This window comes from Mesoplodon bidens (assembly GCF_964165515.1).
Source record: "Mesoplodon bidens genome assembly, chromosome: 1".
NCBI classification, from domain to species: Eukaryota; Metazoa; Chordata; class Mammalia; order Artiodactyla; family Ziphiidae; genus Mesoplodon; species Mesoplodon bidens.
Window position 1 is genome coordinate 104,794,972 of NC_138176.1, and position 20,574 is coordinate 104,815,545.

The 20,574-nt window shown below is 57.3% G+C and overlaps 1 protein-coding gene across 1 annotated transcript; it reads left to right on the plus strand.

The window, feature by feature from the left end:
* Window positions 1-5,474: 5,474 nt before the first annotated feature.
* Window positions 5,475-19,723, plus strand: LRPAP1 (LDL receptor related protein associated protein 1). Its single transcript, XM_081234492.1, has 8 exons — window positions 5,475-5,732; window positions 10,586-10,730; window positions 12,396-12,520; window positions 12,869-12,989; window positions 13,342-13,500; window positions 14,776-14,858; window positions 16,036-16,212; window positions 19,251-19,723. Exons 1-8 carry the CDS (start codon window positions 5,523-5,525, stop codon window positions 19,311-19,313), a joined length of 1,083 nt encoding a protein of 360 aa, XP_081090618.1. The 5' UTR covers window positions 5,475-5,522; the 3' UTR covers window positions 19,314-19,723.
* Window positions 19,724-20,574: the final 851 nt, after the last annotated feature.

Below are 20,574 nucleotides of genomic sequence, written 5' to 3' on the forward strand. Positions count from 1 at the left end.
CCGGGGCTGCCAGCGTGGGAGACCCCAGGGAGAGCAAAGGGCACGGGAGCAAGGGGTGGGAGAAAGCAGGGGAGGGGTCCCCATGTCCCCACCACGGTACACACCTGGGTGGGAGAGGCTTCAGGCCAGCCCCCATCCCCTTGGGACCAGGATGCCAGAGTCTGCAGAAACACTGGGGGGTGGGGGGACTTCCCTGGTGGCGCAGTGGTTAAGAATCCGCCTGCTGATGCAGGGGACACGGGTTCAAGCCCTGGTCCGGGAAGATCCTACATGCCGCGGAGCAACTAAGCCCACGAGCCACAACTACTGAAGCCCGCGTGCCCTAGAGCCAGGGGGCTGCAACTACTGAGCCCGTGCACTGCAAGTACTGAAGCCTGCGTGCTAGAGCCCGTGCTCTGCAACAAGAGAAGCCACCACGATGAGAAGCCCGTGCACTGCAAGGAAGAGTAGCCCCTCCTCTCGTCGCAACTAGAGAAAGTCCGCATGCAGCAACAAAGACCCAACACAGCCCCAAAATAAAAATAAATAAAAAATTAAGAAATTTTTAAAAAGAAACACTGGGGGGCAGAGGGGAGTGAGGAGCTGTCTGGAGCCTGGAAAGAGCTTTGAGCTGCCTTCTCTCCCCCAACCCCCAGCCCCAGCCCCCTTCATCAGCCTGCAGATCCTGATGGCTGAGGTCTCCCCCAGGACTGTTCTGGATCTGAAGTGGGTACAAGATCTTCACCATCTATTCCTTTGCCCATCATCACCAAGGGCTTTGTGACACCTTGTTTTGAAGAAAAGGCAGCATATTCTAGGACCAGTCTGGGAACAAGAGAAGAATTCATCATGCCTCCCTCCATCCTTCCATCCTTCCATCCATCCACCCATCCATCTATCTATCCATCACTCCATCCATTCAACATCCATCACTCCATCCCTCCACCCATCCATCCATCCCTCCCTCCCTCCATCCATCTATCCATCCATCCATTCATCATCCATCCATCCTTCCATCCCTCCATCCACTTACACATTTACCCATCCATCTATTCATACATCCATCATCTATCCATCCATTCCACACACCTTCACTGAGCACCAACTCTGAGCCCAGCCCTGTGCTGGAGACAAGGATGCAGGAAACACAGTCACTGCTCTTAGAGAACATATGGTCCAGGAGGGAAGAAGACACGGACAGAAGCACAAGACAAAGACACAAAAGAAAGGCTGGCTCGCGGTCCACATCCTGTGGGGACAACTGGAGTTATTGGTGTTATGAAGAGAAGACTTGAGGGAATTGGCAATTGTTGCCAAAACTGTCGGGTACCCACCATAATAGCTGGCAGAGGAGAAGGAGGACAAGAGACGGTGATGAATAGTAAAAATGTTACCGGGTCAGCAGGTTATAAGTCCCAGCGGCTGAAGGCTTCTTGGGGCAGGGCACTGGAGGGTCTACTGGAAAGACAGGTGGTGTGATTGCTGCGTGGATGCTTGGAACTGTTCAGGAGGCAGGCAGAGTTCACGTAATGGGTCACAAAGTGGTCTGGCCATAGGAGTAGGTGGCTGGGGTAGGTTGGAGGTCAAGTTCATCAGAGGAGAGCAGGTGGGTGGATCACCCACCTGGAAATTGAAATCACTGAGGATGATAAGGGGAGAGAGTTAAAGAGGGATGCTGTCTCTGAAGGGCAGGGGAGCACCCATTTTCAGTTAGAGCGAGGTCAAGATTTAGACAAAAGGTCTAGGCTATGGCGGTGTCGTGGCTCAGAAGGGCACAGCTGGAGCGTTTGCGGGGGTCAGGGGGCCATGGGGGAAGGGTCAGAGAAGGGATGTACAGAGCCGCACAGGCAAGGCTGGCCTGGGAGACGTGAACGTGACATACAGAGGGAGAAGCAGCAGAACAAGACAAGTCTCCAACAGCTAAGTCAGCCAGCCCTTAAACACACTTGCTCCTGGAAGCTGACCCAGCCCAGACTCCACAGCCCGCGAGGTGAGCACTTTGCTTTGCTCAGGGAGGCGTCCCCCAAGCTCAGCCTCCCTTTGACTCAGCAGGCAATGGGTGCAGCCAATTCCTGCGACACAGGTCGAGGGCTCCCCCAGCACTGTGTCTGTCTGTGGATGGACACACCTTCACCCTCACAGCAGGCAGGGAGGGGTTTCTGCTCCATGTGGAGCCCTCAGCATCCAGCCCGGGCCAGGCAGGGTGGGTGCCCTGAATTGAGGAAGAAGAAGCGAGTCGGCAGCTGCTGAAAACCATCGTCCAACCTTGCGAGATAAGCCAAGGGGCAGAGACGGGCCTCCCCTAGAGCACCTGCTCGGTGCCAGGCCTGCTCTGAGTGCAATTCACTCACTGAAAGGAAGAGTTCCTATTTTGACATGTAGAATGCACACCGAGGAGTGTTTAAAATGTGGGCACCCAACTGGAAGAACGGTGACAAGACACACACCTGTGCTCTGCCCCCTTCCGCCAGAGGGAAGCCATCTTGGAAGTCCTGCATTGAAGATGGGGCAGGCTGGGTCCCTGCATCACCACCTGGATGACAACTGCCTGCAGATCAGGAGCATCTGCCTTTCAGATTTGAACAGGAGGAAGAAGAAACATCTCTCCTCTGGGAGCCTTTATGCATTTTGTTATATGTATTTTGTTATAGTAGTTAGCCTAATGTAACTAATAAACAGGATAAGTGCATTAACTGTTAATAGCCAAGAAGCTGGGAACTTGTGCTTCTGACTAAGATGGAGTAACAGGTACTGAATTTACCCTTTTGCCTGAAACAACTAAACAACTGGATAAAATATATGAAACAATGGCTCTCAAGATACTGGACATGAGGCAGGAAGGACAGCAAATCACTTTAATTCCAGGCACCTTAAACCCTTTTCTGGAATAACACGGGCTACGATTTAAAAGTAACTAAATATCATACTCAGCTGAGAAAAAGACTGAAATAATGCCATTTGCAGCAACATGGGTGGGCCTAGAGATTATCAAACTAAGTGAAATAAGACAGAGAAAGACAACTATCAAATGATATTAGTTATATGTGAAATCTAAAAAAAATTGATACAGGGACTTCCCTGGTGGCGCAGTGGTTAAGACTCCAAGCTCCCAATGCACGGGGCCCGGGTTCAATCCCTGGTCAGGGAACTAGATCCCACATGCCACGGGGCAACTAAGAGTTTGCATGCCACAACTAAGGAGCCCGCCTGCTGCAACTAAGACCTGGTGCAACCAAATAAATAAATAATTAAAAAATAATAATAATAAAAATAACAAAATTTTTTTAATGATACAAATGAACTTATTTACAAAACAGAAATAGACTCACAGACATGGAAAATGAACTTATGGTTACCAACGGGGAAAGAGGGGGGAGGGATAAACTGGGAGTATGGGATTAACAGTTATACACTACTATATATAAAATACATAAACAACAAAGACCTACTGTATAGCACAGGGAACTATAGTCAATATCTTGTAATAACCTATAATGGAAAAGAATCTGAAAAAGAATATATATATATATATGTATATAAAACTAAAACACTTTGCTGTACACTTGAAACTAACACAACGTTATAAATCAACTATACTTCAATTTTAAAAAAAGTAACTAAATATCAATTCCTGGGACTCCCTGGCTGTCCAAGGGTTAAGACTCCACACTTCCACTGTAGGGGGCACAGGTTCAATTCTGGGTCAGGAAACTAAGATCTAAGATCCCGCAAGCTGGAGCCCTCATCAACCCTCCACTTGGAATGCTCTCCTGTTACCTAAAAACTGGGTTTGGCTCTTAATGGGGTCAAGCCAAAACACACAATCAAGTCAAGAAGTGGGAGAAGGATTTATTACTTGCAGTAAGTAAGGAGAACATCGAGGCTACTTCCCAAAGCAGTGTCGCCCTGAACAGCAAAATTGGGGAAGCTTTAAGCTAAGGGAACATGCATATTCATGAGGGGGCTTGTGCAGGAGGAATTTAGCATAGAACTGGGGCAAGAGTCATCCTAGGTTGACAGTTCAGGTCTTAGTTGATTGAAGCCGGCAAAGATCAGTATCGTCCATTCTCTGGCTCCAGTTAGTCTGGTGGCCAATTGTCCGAGGAGGTTCGGACCCTGTAAAACAGCTCGAGAATATGTATCAGAATAATCTTTACCTTTGAAACAGAACTGGGAGTCTTTATGACTGATTTAGTATCTCCGATATGGTTAAATTATTTTCCTGGCCTGGTAATAGCTGTTTGCTCTTACATTCTTTTGTTTCCTTAAAATCATTAACTCCTGAGACCTGTTCTTCCGCAAAGGCAAGCATTGTGGCCAGGCTTAGATTACAACATGGCCTACACCTAAAGTGGCTTCTCTTATGTCAAGAAGCTATGCCTGGGGGCTTCCCTGGTGGCGCAGTGGTTGAGAGTCCGCCTGCCGATGCAGGGGACACGGGTTCGTGTCCCGGTCCGGGAGGATCCCACATGCCCAGAGCGGCTGGGCCCGTGAGCCATGGCCGCTGAGCCTGCGCGTCCGGAGCCTGTGCTCCGCAACGGGAGAGGCCACAACAGTGAGAGGCCCGCGTACCGCAAAAAAAAAAAAAAAAAAAAAAAAGAAGCTATGCCTGGTTCTCTTTCTTTGGGGTCTCCCTTGTCCCCCATCTGCCTGCACTCCCTCCCAGGCACAGTCCAGCGTCCTTACCAGATGGATTCACCCTCTCCCTTCTCAAACCATCAAAGCACCTAGGGGGTGCCTCTACCCGACCCTATAAGCTACTTGAGGGCCGCAATCTGCTTCTCACTCTTTCCCTGTTTCCTGCTCTTCCCCCAGGGCACTGACAGGCTCACTGTCCCCATCAAATTTGCTGCGTTCAATTTTGCTCGATTTACAAAACAACAGCAGGTGGGAAGAAAGGAAACAGGTACACAAGTATCTCTAATATAGAACAAGTGCATAGAAGATAAGCGGGATGCAGTTCAAAGACAAGTGTTGGGGTGCCAGCGCTCCCTGGGTCATGGGGAAAGCTTCGGGGAGACGGGAGCCAGAAGGCCCAGGACCCCTGGGGCTCCCTGGGCCTCCGCTGTTTTCCTCTGACAAGTGAAGGACTGCGCTGGGTGGGTCTAGGTTCCTGACAGAGACACGCTGGAGTGCCGAGCAGAGGCCACCTTCCAGAGACCATAATGACAAGGAAGGCTCAAGACCAAGGCAGATGACACAGAAACAATCTAAGGTGCAGCAGACACTCTCCCGATTTCTGAACTGTTTACTCTTTCTACGGAGTCGAAGGGAAAGGGCGCTCCGATCAATCTGAGCTGCGGGGTCGGAGCTCCGTCATGAGGCCGCGGCGTGGTTGCCTAAGAAACGCCTCCGTGCCTCCGCAGGGCTCCCCGGGCCTTGTAGTCCGCCGGCCGCCTCTCTTGGACCAGCCACGCGGGGGAGAGACTACAACTCCCAGGAGGCGGTGCGGCGGGTCCTGGGGGCGGGTCCTGGTGGGCGGGTCCGGGCTAGGGCCTTTTCCCTCCCGCAGCTCCCAGGGTCTCCGCGTCTGGAGGAGGAAGATGGCGTCTCGGAGGGCTCGAGCCTGGCTGCGTGAGCTCCGGCCGCCGCCGCTGCTACTGCTGCTGCTGCTCCTCGGGCCGTGGCCGGCAGCAGGCCACGGCGGCAAGTACTCGCGGGAGAAGAATGAGCCCGAGCCTTCTTCGAAGCGCGAGCCCTGGGGGGAGTTCCGCATGGAGAAGCTGAACCAGCTGTGGGAGAAGGCCCAGCGGGTGAGCGGCGACCGGGCCCCTCTACCTCGGGGGTCCGCGGGGCCGGGGCTTCCTCTACCTCGGGGGTCCGCGGGTCTGGGGCTTCCTCTACCTCGGGGGTCCGCAGGGCCGGGGCTTTCTCTAGTTTCGGGGGTCCGTGGGGCAGGGGCTTCCTTTAATCCTGGGATCGGCGGAGCCCAGGCCGGGGTCTCTTCTAATCCTGGGGTCCCCGGTGCCTGGGTCTCCTCTAACTTCGGGGGTCTACGGGGCCGGGGCCTTCAGCCTTTGACAGCCTCACACCCGTCCGCAGATGTAGGTGTGGGTACCCCTTGCTTTTCGCCTCCGGGAAGAGGGACCCTGGCCTGGTGATGACAGGCGAAGACTTGGGAGGCCTTGGTGCCTGGGCAGAAGGGCTGCCCCGCCAGTTTGAACTGGCAGCTTTGCAGCTGAGGCCGAGATCCCTCCCTGCAGGCAGACCCAGGTTTCCTGCCTTGCGCGTTTTTGCCTTTTCTCCTACGTTGTACTTCTCTGTATGGAGAAACAAGAAAAACAGGTGATGCTGAGCCTGAAGACAAGCCCAAGGACAGCAGAAGTCCTAGAAGCAAGCCAGTTCTTGTTAAATCGGGTGAGGGGATATGGTGAGGTGAGCGGAGAACACCTGAAACTTAAGACGCTAGTGAACTAAATCTAAATCCTACCGTCCTCATTTTAGAGGAGAAAGCAACAAAGCCCAGAGGGCAAAGGGCGCCTCCAAGGCCACTCCGCCTGGGGGTAGAATTGGGACTACAGCTTGCTGCTTGGGGGTGTGACCTGGACCAGCGGCCTCCTCATTAACATAACGGCCCCTCCTTTGTTAGGTGGGGTTTGTTTTTAGTGAAATGGGTATTTACAAACTTCCCCCAACCCTCTGGGCCTCAGCGTCTTCATTAGATCCAGTCTTCCAGTTTTAAGCATTCCTGAGTCCTTGAGAAGGAGAATAAAACAAAGTAAGGACTACGTTTTGGAAGAGAGGAGAAACCGGTGGGAAAGAAAGGCGGGGGGAGGGGTAAAGGCTGGGGAAGGGGTGTGGCAGGGAGACTGCAGGGCAGGCAGGGGCGGGTGGATGCCCCCAGGCCCAGCACTGTTCCCAGACCAGTGGCCCTGAGGATTCTGCTGGGGGCCCAGCTGTCAGGGCCCACTGTGTGTGTGCAGTCTGCCCGGGTGAGAGAGAGCACTCTGGGCTGGAGAAGCAGGGGGGCTTCCTGGAGGAAGGGGATCTTGTGTCCAGGAACCTGCCCTGAGCCCTTCTGCTTGCAGGGCTGTCCTGGTCAGCCCCGCCTTGTCCGTCCAGATGCCGCTTTGCATCTGCCAGCCTCGGCAGCCTCTTCACACCCCCTGGCCGTCACCTGCCCTCAGAGCTGCACCTGCCTGAACCCGCCACCCCCCCATGCTCAGTCCACTGCTGACCTGGGCAGCCTCAGGTCACATCTGTCCGAGAGAGTCTGACTTGGTTCTCCAGGAACCCCAACCCTGCCCCAGCCTTGGATGGACGGGCCTTGGACTAGATGACCTTTCCGGGCCCCTTGGCCCTGAATTCTACAATTGCACGTACAAGTCTTTTCTGCTGAACGAAATGTGCAGACCTTCCAGGGTGGGGTCCATGCCTGATGGCATTTTCCGGGTCCCTCCTCACATCTGGACGCCTCGTGCGGGTAGGCAGACCCACGGAATACAAGCTGGCCTGTCCCGGGTCTAGGCTGAGAAGCTTCAAGGGCGGTGGCGGAGTTGGTCCCGGGTGGCGAGCTGTGCAGTCCTCAAGCGGTGCCGGGCCAGGGTGGGCACTGCTGGTGCCCAGTGTGGTGTGGGGTGCCTGGCACACCTGTGCCAGTGTTCTCAGCTTTGGATAATTTGCTCTCTGAAAACATCAAGTGTGTTTCTTTGTTTTCTAAACATGAAACGATCTCATAGCATTTCATGCCTAGCGTGTACCCAGGGTGAGGGAGAGGAGTCTGATGAAGGCGCCCGCCTCGCCCTCTCTTTCCAGCCCACCTTCTACGGGGGTGGGGGACAAATCCCGCCTTGGTCCACAGATGCCATGGTAGGGGGCCTCCACACCGTGAGACCAGACCAGGGAACTACTGGTGTTGCTTCATCACAGCCCAGCATCTCCAGTCTTGACTTGCTGTGAAATTGTGCAGTTCCTTTTGATCCAAGCGCTTTAGAAGAGCTGTGGGCCAGACGGCAGGCACAGGGTTACTTCCAGAGCCTCGTGAGTCTTGTGACCTCTCCCGGGGTGTTGCAAGGCTCCTGAGCAGGGGTGGGCCGGAGCTGTCCTTGGAGCTTTGGGGGTGGGTGAAGCCATGGGAAGTCGTCCCGAGGGGTGCCCCTGTGGAGATGTCTGGTTGGCGTCTCCCTCCCGGGGTTGCTGTGTGTGTGTGTGTGTGTGTGTGTGTGTATTATGTCTTAACCCCTCTGTCCCTGTGTGCGGCCTTGTTCTCTGCACCCAGGCACCACATCCTCTGCTCCAGGGAGGACTCAGGGAGGGCAGGCCGAGCGACCAGGAGTCACCTGTACACCAGGCACTCCTGTCCCTACAGCAGCTCAGAGGCAGGCAGGGCTGTGTTCTGTCCTCGGGGCTCCTTTGCGGACTCTGGGGACACTGTGAGCAAGAGGGCTCTCAGAGTGCAGAGCTGTGGCTGGAGGCTGAGGCTTGCATGGACGCTGGTTCCCAGAGACTTGGTTTTTTTGTTTTGTTTTGGTTTGGTTTTTTACCGGTTTTTGAGGTATGGTTGACCTCCAAAAAGCTGTACGTATTTAATGAGTTTGGAGGTAAGTGTACATCCCTGAAACCATCACCACCATCTGTGCCATAAACACCCATCACCACCCAGAGTATCCTCCCGCCCTCTAGTTATTGTGTGTGTGTGTGTGTGAGTGATAAGAACTTAAGGTAGATCTACCCTCTTAGCGAATTTTTAAATAATAAGTATGCAGTGTAAATAGTGGAGGCTGTTGGGCTGTGCACTGAGCCTCGGGACTTGCATAACTGACTTTGTGCCCTTTGACCCGCACCTTCCATCCCCTCTTGGCTGTTGTGAATAGTGCTGCAGTGAGCATGGGACCACAGATCTTTCTTCAAGGTCCTGATGTCAGTTCCTTCAGATAAATACCCAGAAGTGGGCTTGCTGGATCACAGTGTATTGATAGTTCTCGCCTTCATTTTTGAGGAACCTCCGTACTGTTCTCCACAGTGACTGCACCAATTTGCATTCCTACCAGCAGTGCCTGAGGGTTCCCTTTTCTTATCCTCACCAACAGTTGTTTTCTGTTTGTTTCCCATAGTAACCATCCTAATGGGTGTGAGGCGGCACCTCATTGGGGTTGGATTTGCATTTCCCCGATGATTCGTGATGTGGAGCATCTTTCCATGTACCTGTTGGCCATTTGTATGTTGTGTTTGGAGCAATATTTATTCAAGGTCTTCACCTATTTTTTAAAAAATCAGGTCATTACTTCTATTCAACATAGTAGTGGAAGTTCTAGTCAGAACAGCTAGGGAAGAAAAAAGAAGTAAAAGTCATCCAAATCAGAAAGGAAGAGGTAAAAGTATCTGTTTGCAGATGATGTGATCTTATATGCAGAAAACCCTAAAGACTTCACGAAATAACTTAGATCTAGTTAACAAAGTCACCGTGGTTACAGGATACGGAATCAACATACAAGCCTCGGTTGCATTTCTGTGCGCCAACATCAAACTCTGAAAAGGAAATTAATGAAACAATCCCATTTACGGTAGCAGCAGAAAGGATAAAGTACCCAGTGACATTTCGCCATGTGTCCTGGGCCAGTTCTTAACCTCCCTGGGCCTCAGTTTACCCGAGCAGCCTGCAGGGTGACTGTGAAAGTTGCAGAGCAGAGGAGAAGGTGCCGGGCTTGTGAGGCCCCTGGCTGAGAGCAGCTCCACGGAGAGCGCTGTGCTCACCCTGAGCCTTGGGCCGAGGGTGTCCAGGATGCAGGCCCAGCGGCGACCACCGCTGATGAGCGGCTTCCTCCTGCCCAGCTGCTTGTCTCATGGTTGTAGGTGATTTACTCTGCTTTAATATTTGACAGAGCCTGCTTTGCATTTGGTGTCTATTAACTGGTTCTTTTCATGTGAGCCATTAACATTTAACTTCAAGTTAAGGAGGTTAGAAGGGTCTGGAGAGTGGCCTTTTTTGCCTGGGCTCTGTGCCTGCCGATGGGGGCACCACTGTCACCCAGGGCATCTCCAGCCCTGAGCCCACAGGCCTCCATGTTTCAAAGGAAGGCTGGCACCAGATCATGACTCACCCTTGTGAGATGCAGAGCCTCGGACGCTGCTGGGCACCAGTCTGCAGCTCGGGACTCCGGCCCGGACGTTGGCGCCTGGGGAGGTGGACAGCCAGGAAGGTGTGCAGGGGTCAGGTCCCAGCGCCCCTGCCCACTGTCCTGTTATCTGCGGGGAGCGCCTGCCTGGGGTGGCACAGCCATCCGGGGAGCCGATGCGCCCAAGGGCTACCTGGGGGGAGCCCCGCACTCGCAGCCTCCCCAGGGCCCCGTCTGGGAAGGTGAGGCGTCATGCAGCAGGAGCCCCTGGGCCACCAGCACATGCACACTCAGGCCACTGGTGGCGGGCGGCTCCCTGGGGACCAGGGATCTGATGAGGCTGGAGAGCGGCCTCGGGGTGTAAGGGCCGGTGGTCTTCGTGCTGCGGTCAGAGGCCCCTTTGAGGTTCTCGTGCGGGAGCACATGCAGGATTTTGGCCACCTGGGACCCTGGCCCATCTCTGGCGTCTGCTCTCCGAGGTCAGTGTTTCCCGGGCTGTCGCTGGTCATCGTTCAGCTGGGGGTCACGTGTCCTCTTTTCTCCACCCGCAGCTTGATCTTCCTCCTTTAAAGTTGTCCGAGCTCCATGCTGATCTGAAGATACAAGAACGGGACGAGTTCAAGTGGAAGAAGTTGAAGGCTGAAGGCCTGGATGAAGACGGAGAGACAGAGGCAAAGCTTGCCCGCAGTCTCAATGGTATGTCTCTTCTCAGTCCAAGGGCAGCGGTCGCCCAGGCTCGGGCCCCAGCTTCTTACTCTGACTTGGTTTGTGGGCAAGACGAGAGCCGGGGCTGTCCTCGTGAGCCTGGCCCTGGCAAGGTGACCCTCAGCCGTGGGCAGGCACAGCTGCCGGACTGGCCTGTGCGGGCCCTTGGCACGTGGGAGGGAGGGCCAGGGCGAGGACGTCTGGCCGCGTTAGCACACAAGCAACCAGGGCTGCTTGGTCCAGGGAGGCGGCTGGGATGGCCAGATGTCCACGGTCACCTGGACGAGGAAGCGGGGATGTTCCCAGGGTCTGGCCGTGTGAAGAGCATGGCCCCCGCTGGTCCGAGCCTTGTGGCCCCTGTGGCCCACCCTGCATCTAGGGCTCCCGGTGCATCCAGGTGGCCCGGGGCTGGGAGATGGAGGAGGGTGGGGAGCAGGGAGAGGTGGCCGGTGGTCAGCCCCCTGCCCATGATACCCGCACCACAGGCTGGACACCAGGAACACACACTCTTCACAGCTCACTCTCAAGGCTTCCAGTGGGCTGAGCTTCTGGGCAGGGTGAGTTCTGAGGCACAGGCAGTGTAGACAGGGAAGTGAAGCCCCAGGAGGCGAGGTCAGGCTGAGCGGGGTGCTCCCGGGGCTGGCTCAGCTGAGGGTGGGCCCCGGGGCCCCTGTGGGGACCACTTGTGCCCAGCGCTTGTCAGAGGAGGTGCTGGGGGTCAGGGGTCAGGTGGGCCACTGCTCAGATGAGGACCTCAGGGATGGAGCACAGGGGAAAGGGAAGCCCGGATCCAGAGAGGCCCGGGTGAGGCCTGGAGGGGACAGTGGGGACTGTCTGCAGATGGGAGGAAGGACGCCCGGTCCTTCAGAGCAGGGCGGGTGGGGCAGGCCCACTCCCAACTCAGGAGGTAGGTATGGGGCGGAGGAGATGCTGGGAGGGGCGTCCTCCAGGGCAGACCTGGCAGACCCAGCAGCCCGGCCCTGCTGAGGAGCGCTGCTTCCAGGTCCACTAGGCACCCCCGGTGTCGTGTTGGTGATGATGGTGCTGAGACGCAGGCCCCTGTCTGGCGCAGAGGCTATGGGCGGCGCTTTGTCCTGGGCGCTACGGACAGACGACACCTGGTCGCTGTCCCACAGTGACCGGCCAGCAGCAGGCTGGAGTCAGTGTCCCCTCCTGGCTACCGCTGTTAACTTTTCACTGGAAGCTGCCGAAACTGAGGTTTCTCCTTGTAGAAAATCTTTTCTGCAAATAAAAATGTGACTTGGGCCGTGGAAAAGCCTCCCCTGGCCACCGCCCCATCCATTCGGTGGACTGTCGTCCTCTCCCGCCCTCGCTGGAGTTCGCCCCATGCCACAAACGGGCTGCGGGTTTTGGTTTTGCAAACCCTTGAAGCTGGTCCTAAAGGCAGTCCCGGGGATGCTGAGCCTGTCCTGCCACACCGCGCTCTCCCCCGCGGGTCAGGGGACAGAGGCATTGGCCGGAAGCGCACGGCGGGAGCCCCGAGGCTGCCAGTGTGTGCAGGGGACGTTGCTGGAGCGGGATCCCCGGGTTTGTTTACGCTCCTTCCGCTGGGTCCCGAGTGGGCAGGAGAGCGGGGCGGGCGGTGGAGGGGCGGCCCTCAGACCACGGCCTCGACCCCCTCCCATGCCCTCCTAGTCATCCTGGCCAAGTACGGTCTGGACGGGAGGAAGGACGCCCGGGCTGTGAGCAGCAACTTCATCAGCCACGGCCCTGACGACCACAGCCTGGAGGACCCCCGGCTGGAGAAGCTGTGGCACAAGGTACCCTCGGTGCTGCCGTCCGCCTTGGAGGCGTCGGGCCTTGACTTTTGGTTTCCTGCCCCTGCATCCCCTAGTGAAGGGGGGTAAAGGCCGACACCTGGGCCTGAGTACTCCACCCGGGAGCAAGGGTCCTGCCTGACGTGCGGGAGTGATCCACAGGGGCACCCGTGTAACTAACCCCAGGTGGGCATGGCGGGCAGGGTGCACCCCGAGGTGTGGACAGGTGGGCTCGGCCTACAGGGGGACCCTGAGGTGTGGACAGGTGGGCGCGGCCTGTCGGGGGCCCCGAGGTGTGGACAGGTGAGGACAGCCCACGGGGGTGTTCACTGGAGGTGGCTTTCCTTCCAGGCGAAGACCTCTGGGAAGTTCTCCAGTGAAGAACTGGACAAGCTGTGGCGGGAGCTCCAGCATCACAAAGAGAAGGTCCAGGAGTACAACGTCCTGCTGCAGACCCTGAGCAGGACCGAAGGTGCCCCCGCAGGCGGCCCTGGCTCCAGAGCATTCCAGACAGAGCTGCTGGGGGGTTGGGGGCAGTGCCATGCTGTCAGGCCTCCCTGCTATCTCAGCGTTTAGGAGCCCGTCGGGGTGCCCACGCACGTCTGTGAGCGTGGGTTCAGATGAACCCGTTCTGCGGTGACATGGGCCACCTCTCCTGTCACCGCTGGCATGACTTCAGGGGGACTTGTGGGGGGCTCAGGACCCACCCTGAGAGAGTCAGTGGGGGTGGGCCTGCGGCTGCGGCGGCTCCACGACATCTAGACGGAGCTCCGCAGGCGGCTCAGGGCCGGGTCCTCACGGCCTCCTGCCTCTGGCTCCTGCAGAAATCCACGAAAACCTCATCAGCCCCGTGGACGTGAGCCGCGTCAAGGAGGACGCGCTACAGGTGGGCCACGCCGAGCTGAAGGACAAGCTGCGGGACATCAGCCAGGGCTTCGACCGCCTGCGGAGAGTCAGCCATCAGGGCTACGGTGACCAGGCCGGTGAGCCCTGCACCCCACTGCCCGGCGGCCCGGGTGACGGCAGCAGAGCCCCTCCAGCCCCTCCGCTCCCAGGGCCACACCTGGGCTGCTTTCTCTCTCCTGGAAGGTGCACGCACCTTTATTTCTAGCCTCACAGCGTCCTTTGACCCTCACGGTGGCCCACCGCCCCGCGCATTGGGATGGCTGTTCTGCTCCCACGCAGACGGCTCGCTGCTCAGGGGCCGAGGCCGGAGCTCCTCGCTGGGTGCCGCCCCCTGGAGGATGGCCTGGGCCTCTGTGCGCGTCTCCCGCGGGAGTCCGCGGCTCAAGCCTGGTGCGGGCTTGCAGGAAGTCGGCCAGGCGCTCTTTGCACCGTCTTCTGTCACCCGTCCGTTCCTTCTCCGGCCTGTTCCCTGAGCACTGGCCACATGGCGGGTGCTGCTGTTGACGCAGGGGTGCAGCAGGGACGCGAGGTGGGCTCCCTGCTCCTCCGCATGGCCCAGGTGCCCCAGGGCACGACTCTGCCCTGCTGGGCTCGCCCACCTGCCATGGTGAGGGGACCAGACCACCGTGTGGACCCGCTGTGCTGATCTGCTGAACTGCCATGGAACAGGGACCCCAAGGGCCTGGCCGTGCAGAGGAGCGGGGCAACTGGTGCTGTGCCTCGGCCCCTCCCTTCCCAGGGCTGCACCTAGCCGGCCCCCGTTGCTGGCCTGCCGAGTCCTTCCAGCAGTGCCCCAGGGCCCCGGGCAGCAGAGACGGTCCGCCGGTGGGGAGGTGGGACAGCTGGTGAGATGACTGCTGGGTGGGCCACCGTGGCCACTTGCTCCCACCCGCCTCCAGCCGTGGGAGGGAGGTGGGTGACAAGCCCGTACCCTTGCCGCGTGCTCTCGGGAGTGGTGGCTGAAGTCACGGGGTCCCTTCCATTTGGTTTACTTCGCTTCAGAGCTACAGGGACAGGCAGCGCCTGAGCCTCGGCCTGGAACTGTGGGTAGGGGGACCCACAGTCTGAACCTCACCCCACCCCGCCGCCCCCTGAGCACTCCTGCTTGCTTGCGCAAGGGCTCCTGCGCCCCCGGGCAGCAGCACTTGACCAGGGGCCGGTGAGGGCATCGCCGAGGCCCCACTCAGCGGGTCCCAGGAACCACAGACTGAACGAGTGTGGAAGGCGTGCTCGGTCTGCTTCCAGAGGACGGCTGCGCACAGCACCGTGCACTGTGCAGGTGGCCTGTGTGGCCCCGGGCATCCCGGGCTGCCGCCGTGCAGGTCACCGAGCCTGCCTTTGCTCCTTTTCAGGGTTCGAGGAGCCTCGGGTGCTGGACCTGTGGGACATGGCCCAGTCAGCCAACTTCACCGAGAAGGAGCTGGAGGCCTTCCGGGTAGGGACGGCCTCTCAGCCACGGGCTGTGGCGGCATCTCTCCCAGTGAACTTTCTGATGATGTGGGGAAGGTCCTCTTCTTTAGTCCTAGCAGATCAGCGTTTTCACGGGAACATTCTCTCTCCTTGCCCTCTGTGTCCCTCTGCTGCCCCGGTTGGCAGGCCGTGTGGGACAAAGCTGGCCTCCAGTGAACAGACAGTGTGGCTTCAGGCCATCTGCTCAGCTTTGGGTGCACTGGGCACGAGCCAGGGCTTGTGGGACGAGCACATTGACAGGGATTTGGAGGGGGAGCCAGTAGGACCCTACAGGGCCACGGTGCTCGGCCCAGAGGGAGGAAGGGTCTTTGGGTCACCTGGGCATTGCCTCCACGTGGGTTCTGCCGTGGCAAAGCTGCCACAGGGCAGGGGGTCAGGGATCAAGGAAGGGCACAGACCCATGGGCGTGAAGCTTCCGTCTCCTTGGACAGGAGTGCAGGGCGAGGGGAACCTGCACGGGGCCTGGGGAGTTAAGATCACCGACCCGTTCAGCAGGCATCTTCATGTGGGCCTGGAGGAACCCCTGGGGGCTCTGGGGGAGTCTAGGGGTCGGGCCTGGAGGCCCACCTGCACTGGGGTTGGGGGAGCCTAGAGGCCTGGGGGATGGAGAGGATGGGGGACAGTGAAAGGCTCAAGCGCCACATGTCAGGCTGGATATGGGGTCAGGGCCAGAGGGGACCAGATGCCTGGCAGGTGCCATTTACCTAGAGGGTGAGGGGTCACTGGGAGTGGGGAGGGAGTGCATAGGGTTGCGACCCTTGTCCCCTGAAGGCCATCAGGTTCTGGTGGGTCCCTTTAGAGAGAAGGGCTGCTCACCTGATTTCCACGTGTGCTGCTTCATGATCGCACAGCAGCTGGGAGGGCGGAGTCTGCCGTCCTCGGCCCCCGGAGCTGCCCTGGGCAGGCTGCATGGGAATGGGCGCAGGGTGTGCAGCCTTCAGAGCGGGGGAGCCCCAGCCCTGGCCTGCCTCCTTTGTGCCTTTTGCGCAGGGATGTGTTATCTATTCAAAAATAAACAAAACTTAAGCGTGCAGCCACCTTCCCTGGGTGTTCTCCTGAAGCAGCCGTGAAATTCCATCAGGAACCCTAGGGTGGTAGTAAGAGCATGTTGGGGTAATTCAGTTGTTTAAACATTATTCTAGGAAGAGCTTAAGCACTTTGAAGCCAAAATTGAAAAGCATAACCACTACCAGAAGCAGCTGGAAATTTCTCATCAAAAACTGAAACACGTGGAAAGCTTTGGGGACCAGGAGCACGTCAGCCGGAACAAGGAACGGTACGCCATGTTGGAGGAGAAGACCAAGGAGCTGGGCTACAAGGTGGGTGTGCGGCTGCCAGCCCGGCCTCCGCGGGAACGGGCACGTGACAGTTCCGTCAGCGCCAGCGTGCCGGCCTCCGGGCCCCCCGGCCTCCCCTCCCTGGGTCTCGGCTTCCCCTCTGCAGAGGGGAGGGGATTGTCTCGCCCTCGCGGAGCTTGGTGGGAGCAGCCATGGAGCTGCTCCTGCCGGGGGGCTGCATAGCCCTGAAGGGGGTCAGCTGCAGGGGGCGGGGGGACAGGGGTTGCCCAGGCCTCCCCACCCCCACCTGCCTCTGGGTCTGTTTAGGGCCGGGCTCTGAACCAGGTGAGTAGGGAAGAGGCGCACACACGCGAGTGGGCAGGCGGGCGGGCAGCCAGGGCTGGAGCTGGGCTCTTCCAGCCGCACCACTGGCATCCTGGCCCCCCAAATATGTGGCCTGTCACTGGTTCTGAAGGTCTTGGGAGCTGCCCACGTGGCTTTGGAGGCTCCTGAGTGGACGCGGGAGCCAGCAGTTTCCCAAGCGTTTGGCCTGGGGCGCGAGGAGACCATACTTGGCTCCGGAGCAGCGGCAGGGGTCCCGTGCGGGGCACTCCTCACGTGCGGCTCAGTGGGGCTTGCCAATACCCTAAATGGGGGCGCTGGCTCCGTTATGGGGTTACGTGTGAACTCCAGACAGTGCTCAGGTGTGCAGGACATCGAGACTGAAGCACCAGCAGGGCCGCTGCCTGCCCTCCCCTGGTCATTCATGGTGAACCCACAAATCCAGGCACTTTCCAGGCACTAAGACTTGAGGGCCCGTCTGCAGCAGAGCCTCTAGTCAAGTTAAGTGAGAAAAGGAGGGGCAGGCGGTGTGGACCCTCCGTAGAGCCAGCAGCACGAGCGTGGTACGTCGCCACAGACGCCCAGGAAATGCAAAACAGAGGAGCTGGGCCCTGGAGGGAGCCTCCTTTGCCTTTTGCGCAGGGATGTGTTATCTATTCAAAAATAAACGAAACTTAAAAAGTGAAAGAAGACCGAAGTACCGAGAAGGAAGGGAGCGTGTGGATTCTTTCCTGTGTTTGGCAGAGCCGAGCAGGGGGAAGCCAGGCACCCCTCGTGGGGCGTCCACCTGCAGATGACACCGTGACGGACTGCACAGCGGGGATGAAGAGGAAGCCGGTGCTCCTGGCTTCCCCGACCGTGGAGAAGGGACTCTGATGTGCCGTGAGCACCGGAGCTGCCAGAGGAGACCTCCCCAGTTCCCCGCCTGGCCCAGGCTCCTGTGCGGAAGGCCGGCAGCACCAGCCTGTGGGGCTCTGTGTGAACTAGGAACAGAAAGAGCAGAGCCCAGGTCCTCGGGCTGCCGCGGCAGCGCCCACCATCGTGTGACAAGGACAAGCTGGCAGGAGCCGCGGACGAGTCAGGGTCTCCGTTTGCTGCTTTTGAAATGACGTACCGTAGGCAGCCCGCCACAACAGACAGGCCCCCCGCAGCCCATGGGGTCGCCCCCCAGATCATGAAGCTCTGGTGACAGGAGGGGACCGTGGTGCTGGGCCCCATAGGACATCTACGTGAGCCCCGTACGTGTGCTGCCGGCAGGAGCCTCACCTCAGACCTAGAGGCGTGCAGACTGAAAGTGAGCGGGTGGAAATAGGTATTCCACACAAATGGAAATCAAAGCCAGGACAGCAGTACTCACACCAGACAAAATAGACTTGAAAACGAAGATTGTAACAGGAGACAAAGGTAGACATTATATAATGGGATCAATCCGAGAAGACGACATAACAATTGTTTAAATGTAAATGCACCCAACATAGGAGCAACTAAACACATAAAGCAAATATGAACAGACATAAAGAGAGAAGTTGACAGTAACAATAATAGTGGGGGACTTTACCACCCCGCTTACATCAATGGACAGATCATCCAGACAGAAGATCAGGAAGGAAACACAGGCCTTAAGCGACGCATTAGACCAGATGAACGCTACAGATATTTATAGAGCATTCCATCCAAAAGCAGAATGCACATCCTTCTCAAGTGCACACAGAACATTCTCCAGGACAGATCACATGCTGGACCACAGAACAAGCCTCAGTGAATTGAAGAAAATCATATCAAGCATCTTTTCCAACACGAGATTGAGACTAGAAATAAACTACAAGAAAAAAAAAACTCCAAAAAACACAAACACATAGAGGCTAAACAGTACACTACTCAACAATCAGTGGGTCGCTGAAGAAATGAAGAAAGAAATTTAAAAATACCTGAAGACAAGCAAAAAGACAACTTTCCCAAACCTAGAGGACACAGCAAAAAAAAGAGGGAAGTTTATTGCAATGCAGATCTACCTCAGGAAGTAAGAATCTCGAATAAACAACCTAACCTTACAGTTGAATAAGAAAAAGAACAGACAAAACCCAAAGTTAGTAGAAGGAAAGGAATCAGGAGGATCAGAACAGAAATAAAGACTAAAAAAAAAAAAAAATAGAAAAGATCAATGAAATTAAGAGCTGGTTCTTTGGAAAGACAAACAAAACTGATAAACCTTTATCCAGACTCATCAAGAAGCAAACGAGTGGCTTCCCTGGTGGCTCAGTGGTTGGGAGTCCGCCTGCCTATGCAGGGGACACGGGTTCATGCCCTGGTCCAGGAAGATCCCACATGCCGCGGAGCGGCTGGGCCCGTGAGCCATGGCCGCTGAGCCTGCGCGTCCAGAGCCTGTGCTCCGCAACGGGAGAAGCCACAGCAGTGAGAGGCCCACGTACCACAAAAAACAAACAAACAAACAAAAGAAGCAAACGAAAATGGGCCCAAATCAATGAAAGCAGAAATGAGGATGAGGGGGTGGAGAGCAGAAGCAGCGCTATTCCTCGCTCTTCTGCTTCTAGCTGTTCTTGATGTTCCTTGGGGGCAGTTTGTGGTTAACGAGCTGCCTTTATGATTTATTTATGATCAGCTCTCGATGGGTAGGTACTTGGACAGCAGGATCACCGAGCTGAGAGTTCTCAGCAACAGGCTGCGTGTCTCGGGTCATGAGCAGATCTGCTAACTTGTTCACCGTGCTGTCCCCGCAGGTAAAGAAGCATCTGCAGGACCTGTCCAGCCGCATCTCCAGGGCTCGCCACAACGAGCTCTGAGGCCCCAGAGCCTGGCCGGCGGCACGGAGGAGGCGCCAGCTGCCTGAGGCTCCTGAAGACGGGCCTGGGTGCTCAGGGGTGGCTTGTCACCAGCAGAACCTCAGGGAGGGCGCGAGGGGGACTGGCCACGAGGGGCCTGAGCAGGAAGGATAATGCCGCGGGCCGGGAGGAGGAGCCCCATGATCCCACCCCGCCCACCCCCTGCTGGCGGCCCCGTGCCCTTGGCACAGCCAGCCATCACCTCTGTTGAGAATGCAGTTCCCAGCTGCCCGTGGAGTGGTTGTCCCCTATGCTACAAGGTCACAGTTTGCATCAAAATCTTAAAAATCTGCCACTGGAAATGCTATGTACAGAAGTCCTTACAAATACATTGCAGTATTTAATTAAACCTTGAGGTCATTGAGGCGTCACTGGGTCCCATCTCACTGTGTCTGCTGGGCCAGGGGACTTCAGTCTCAGGTGAGGTGAGCGGCTCCAGGCTGCTGTGCCAGCTCCAAGGCCCTTCTTCCACCCCTTACCCCCCACAACCTCTGTGGCGTGAGATGGAGGAGGGGCTGGTGGGCTTGGCTGGGCCCTCTGGTCTGGCGCTGTAGTTACGGGGTAGAGATGGCAGGGCAGAGGGGACGGTGCCCTGGCCTCTGACCTGAGCTGGCCATGCAGGTCAGGGTTGGCAAGAGGCCGACAGCCCACGGGGCTCCATGTCCAGCGAGAGGGACCAGCTCAGGGTTAGGTCCACAGCACGCGTGGTTCCAAGAGGATCCACCTGGTGCTGTGTTCCCATCTTGGCCATGTCTGATCTCAGCTTCAGCACTGGGACCTGCCAAGTGCAGATACCCGTTAGCTGTTCTTACAAGAAAAGCCAAGGGTAACATGCCAGGCCTATGGCAGGGCACCATGAACACGAGTGGGGAGGTGGCCCCATGACAGGCAGCTTGGGTGCAGCCTCGTTCCTCTGTGGGTCGCTTGGCCCGGCGCCAGGCCTGTCCAGCACAGGAGGTAACCCTAACCTGGGCCTTCATGTTATGTCTGCTACCAGCCTGACTGGCTGTTGTGTGCCTCATAGCCCTGGCCAGGCTTCAGGCAGGGCTGGGGCAACTGCACTGAGACACCTGTCGGGCCCAAGGGAGGACTCGGTGCCTGGCTTCCAGGCTGCTCCTGGGAGCTCAGAGCTCTCAGCCACATGCTCAGGCACTGGGTCCCCCATGTGCACGCACGGCCCAGCCAGGCTCACTGGGGGGCAGTGCAAAGTTGGCCCAGGACG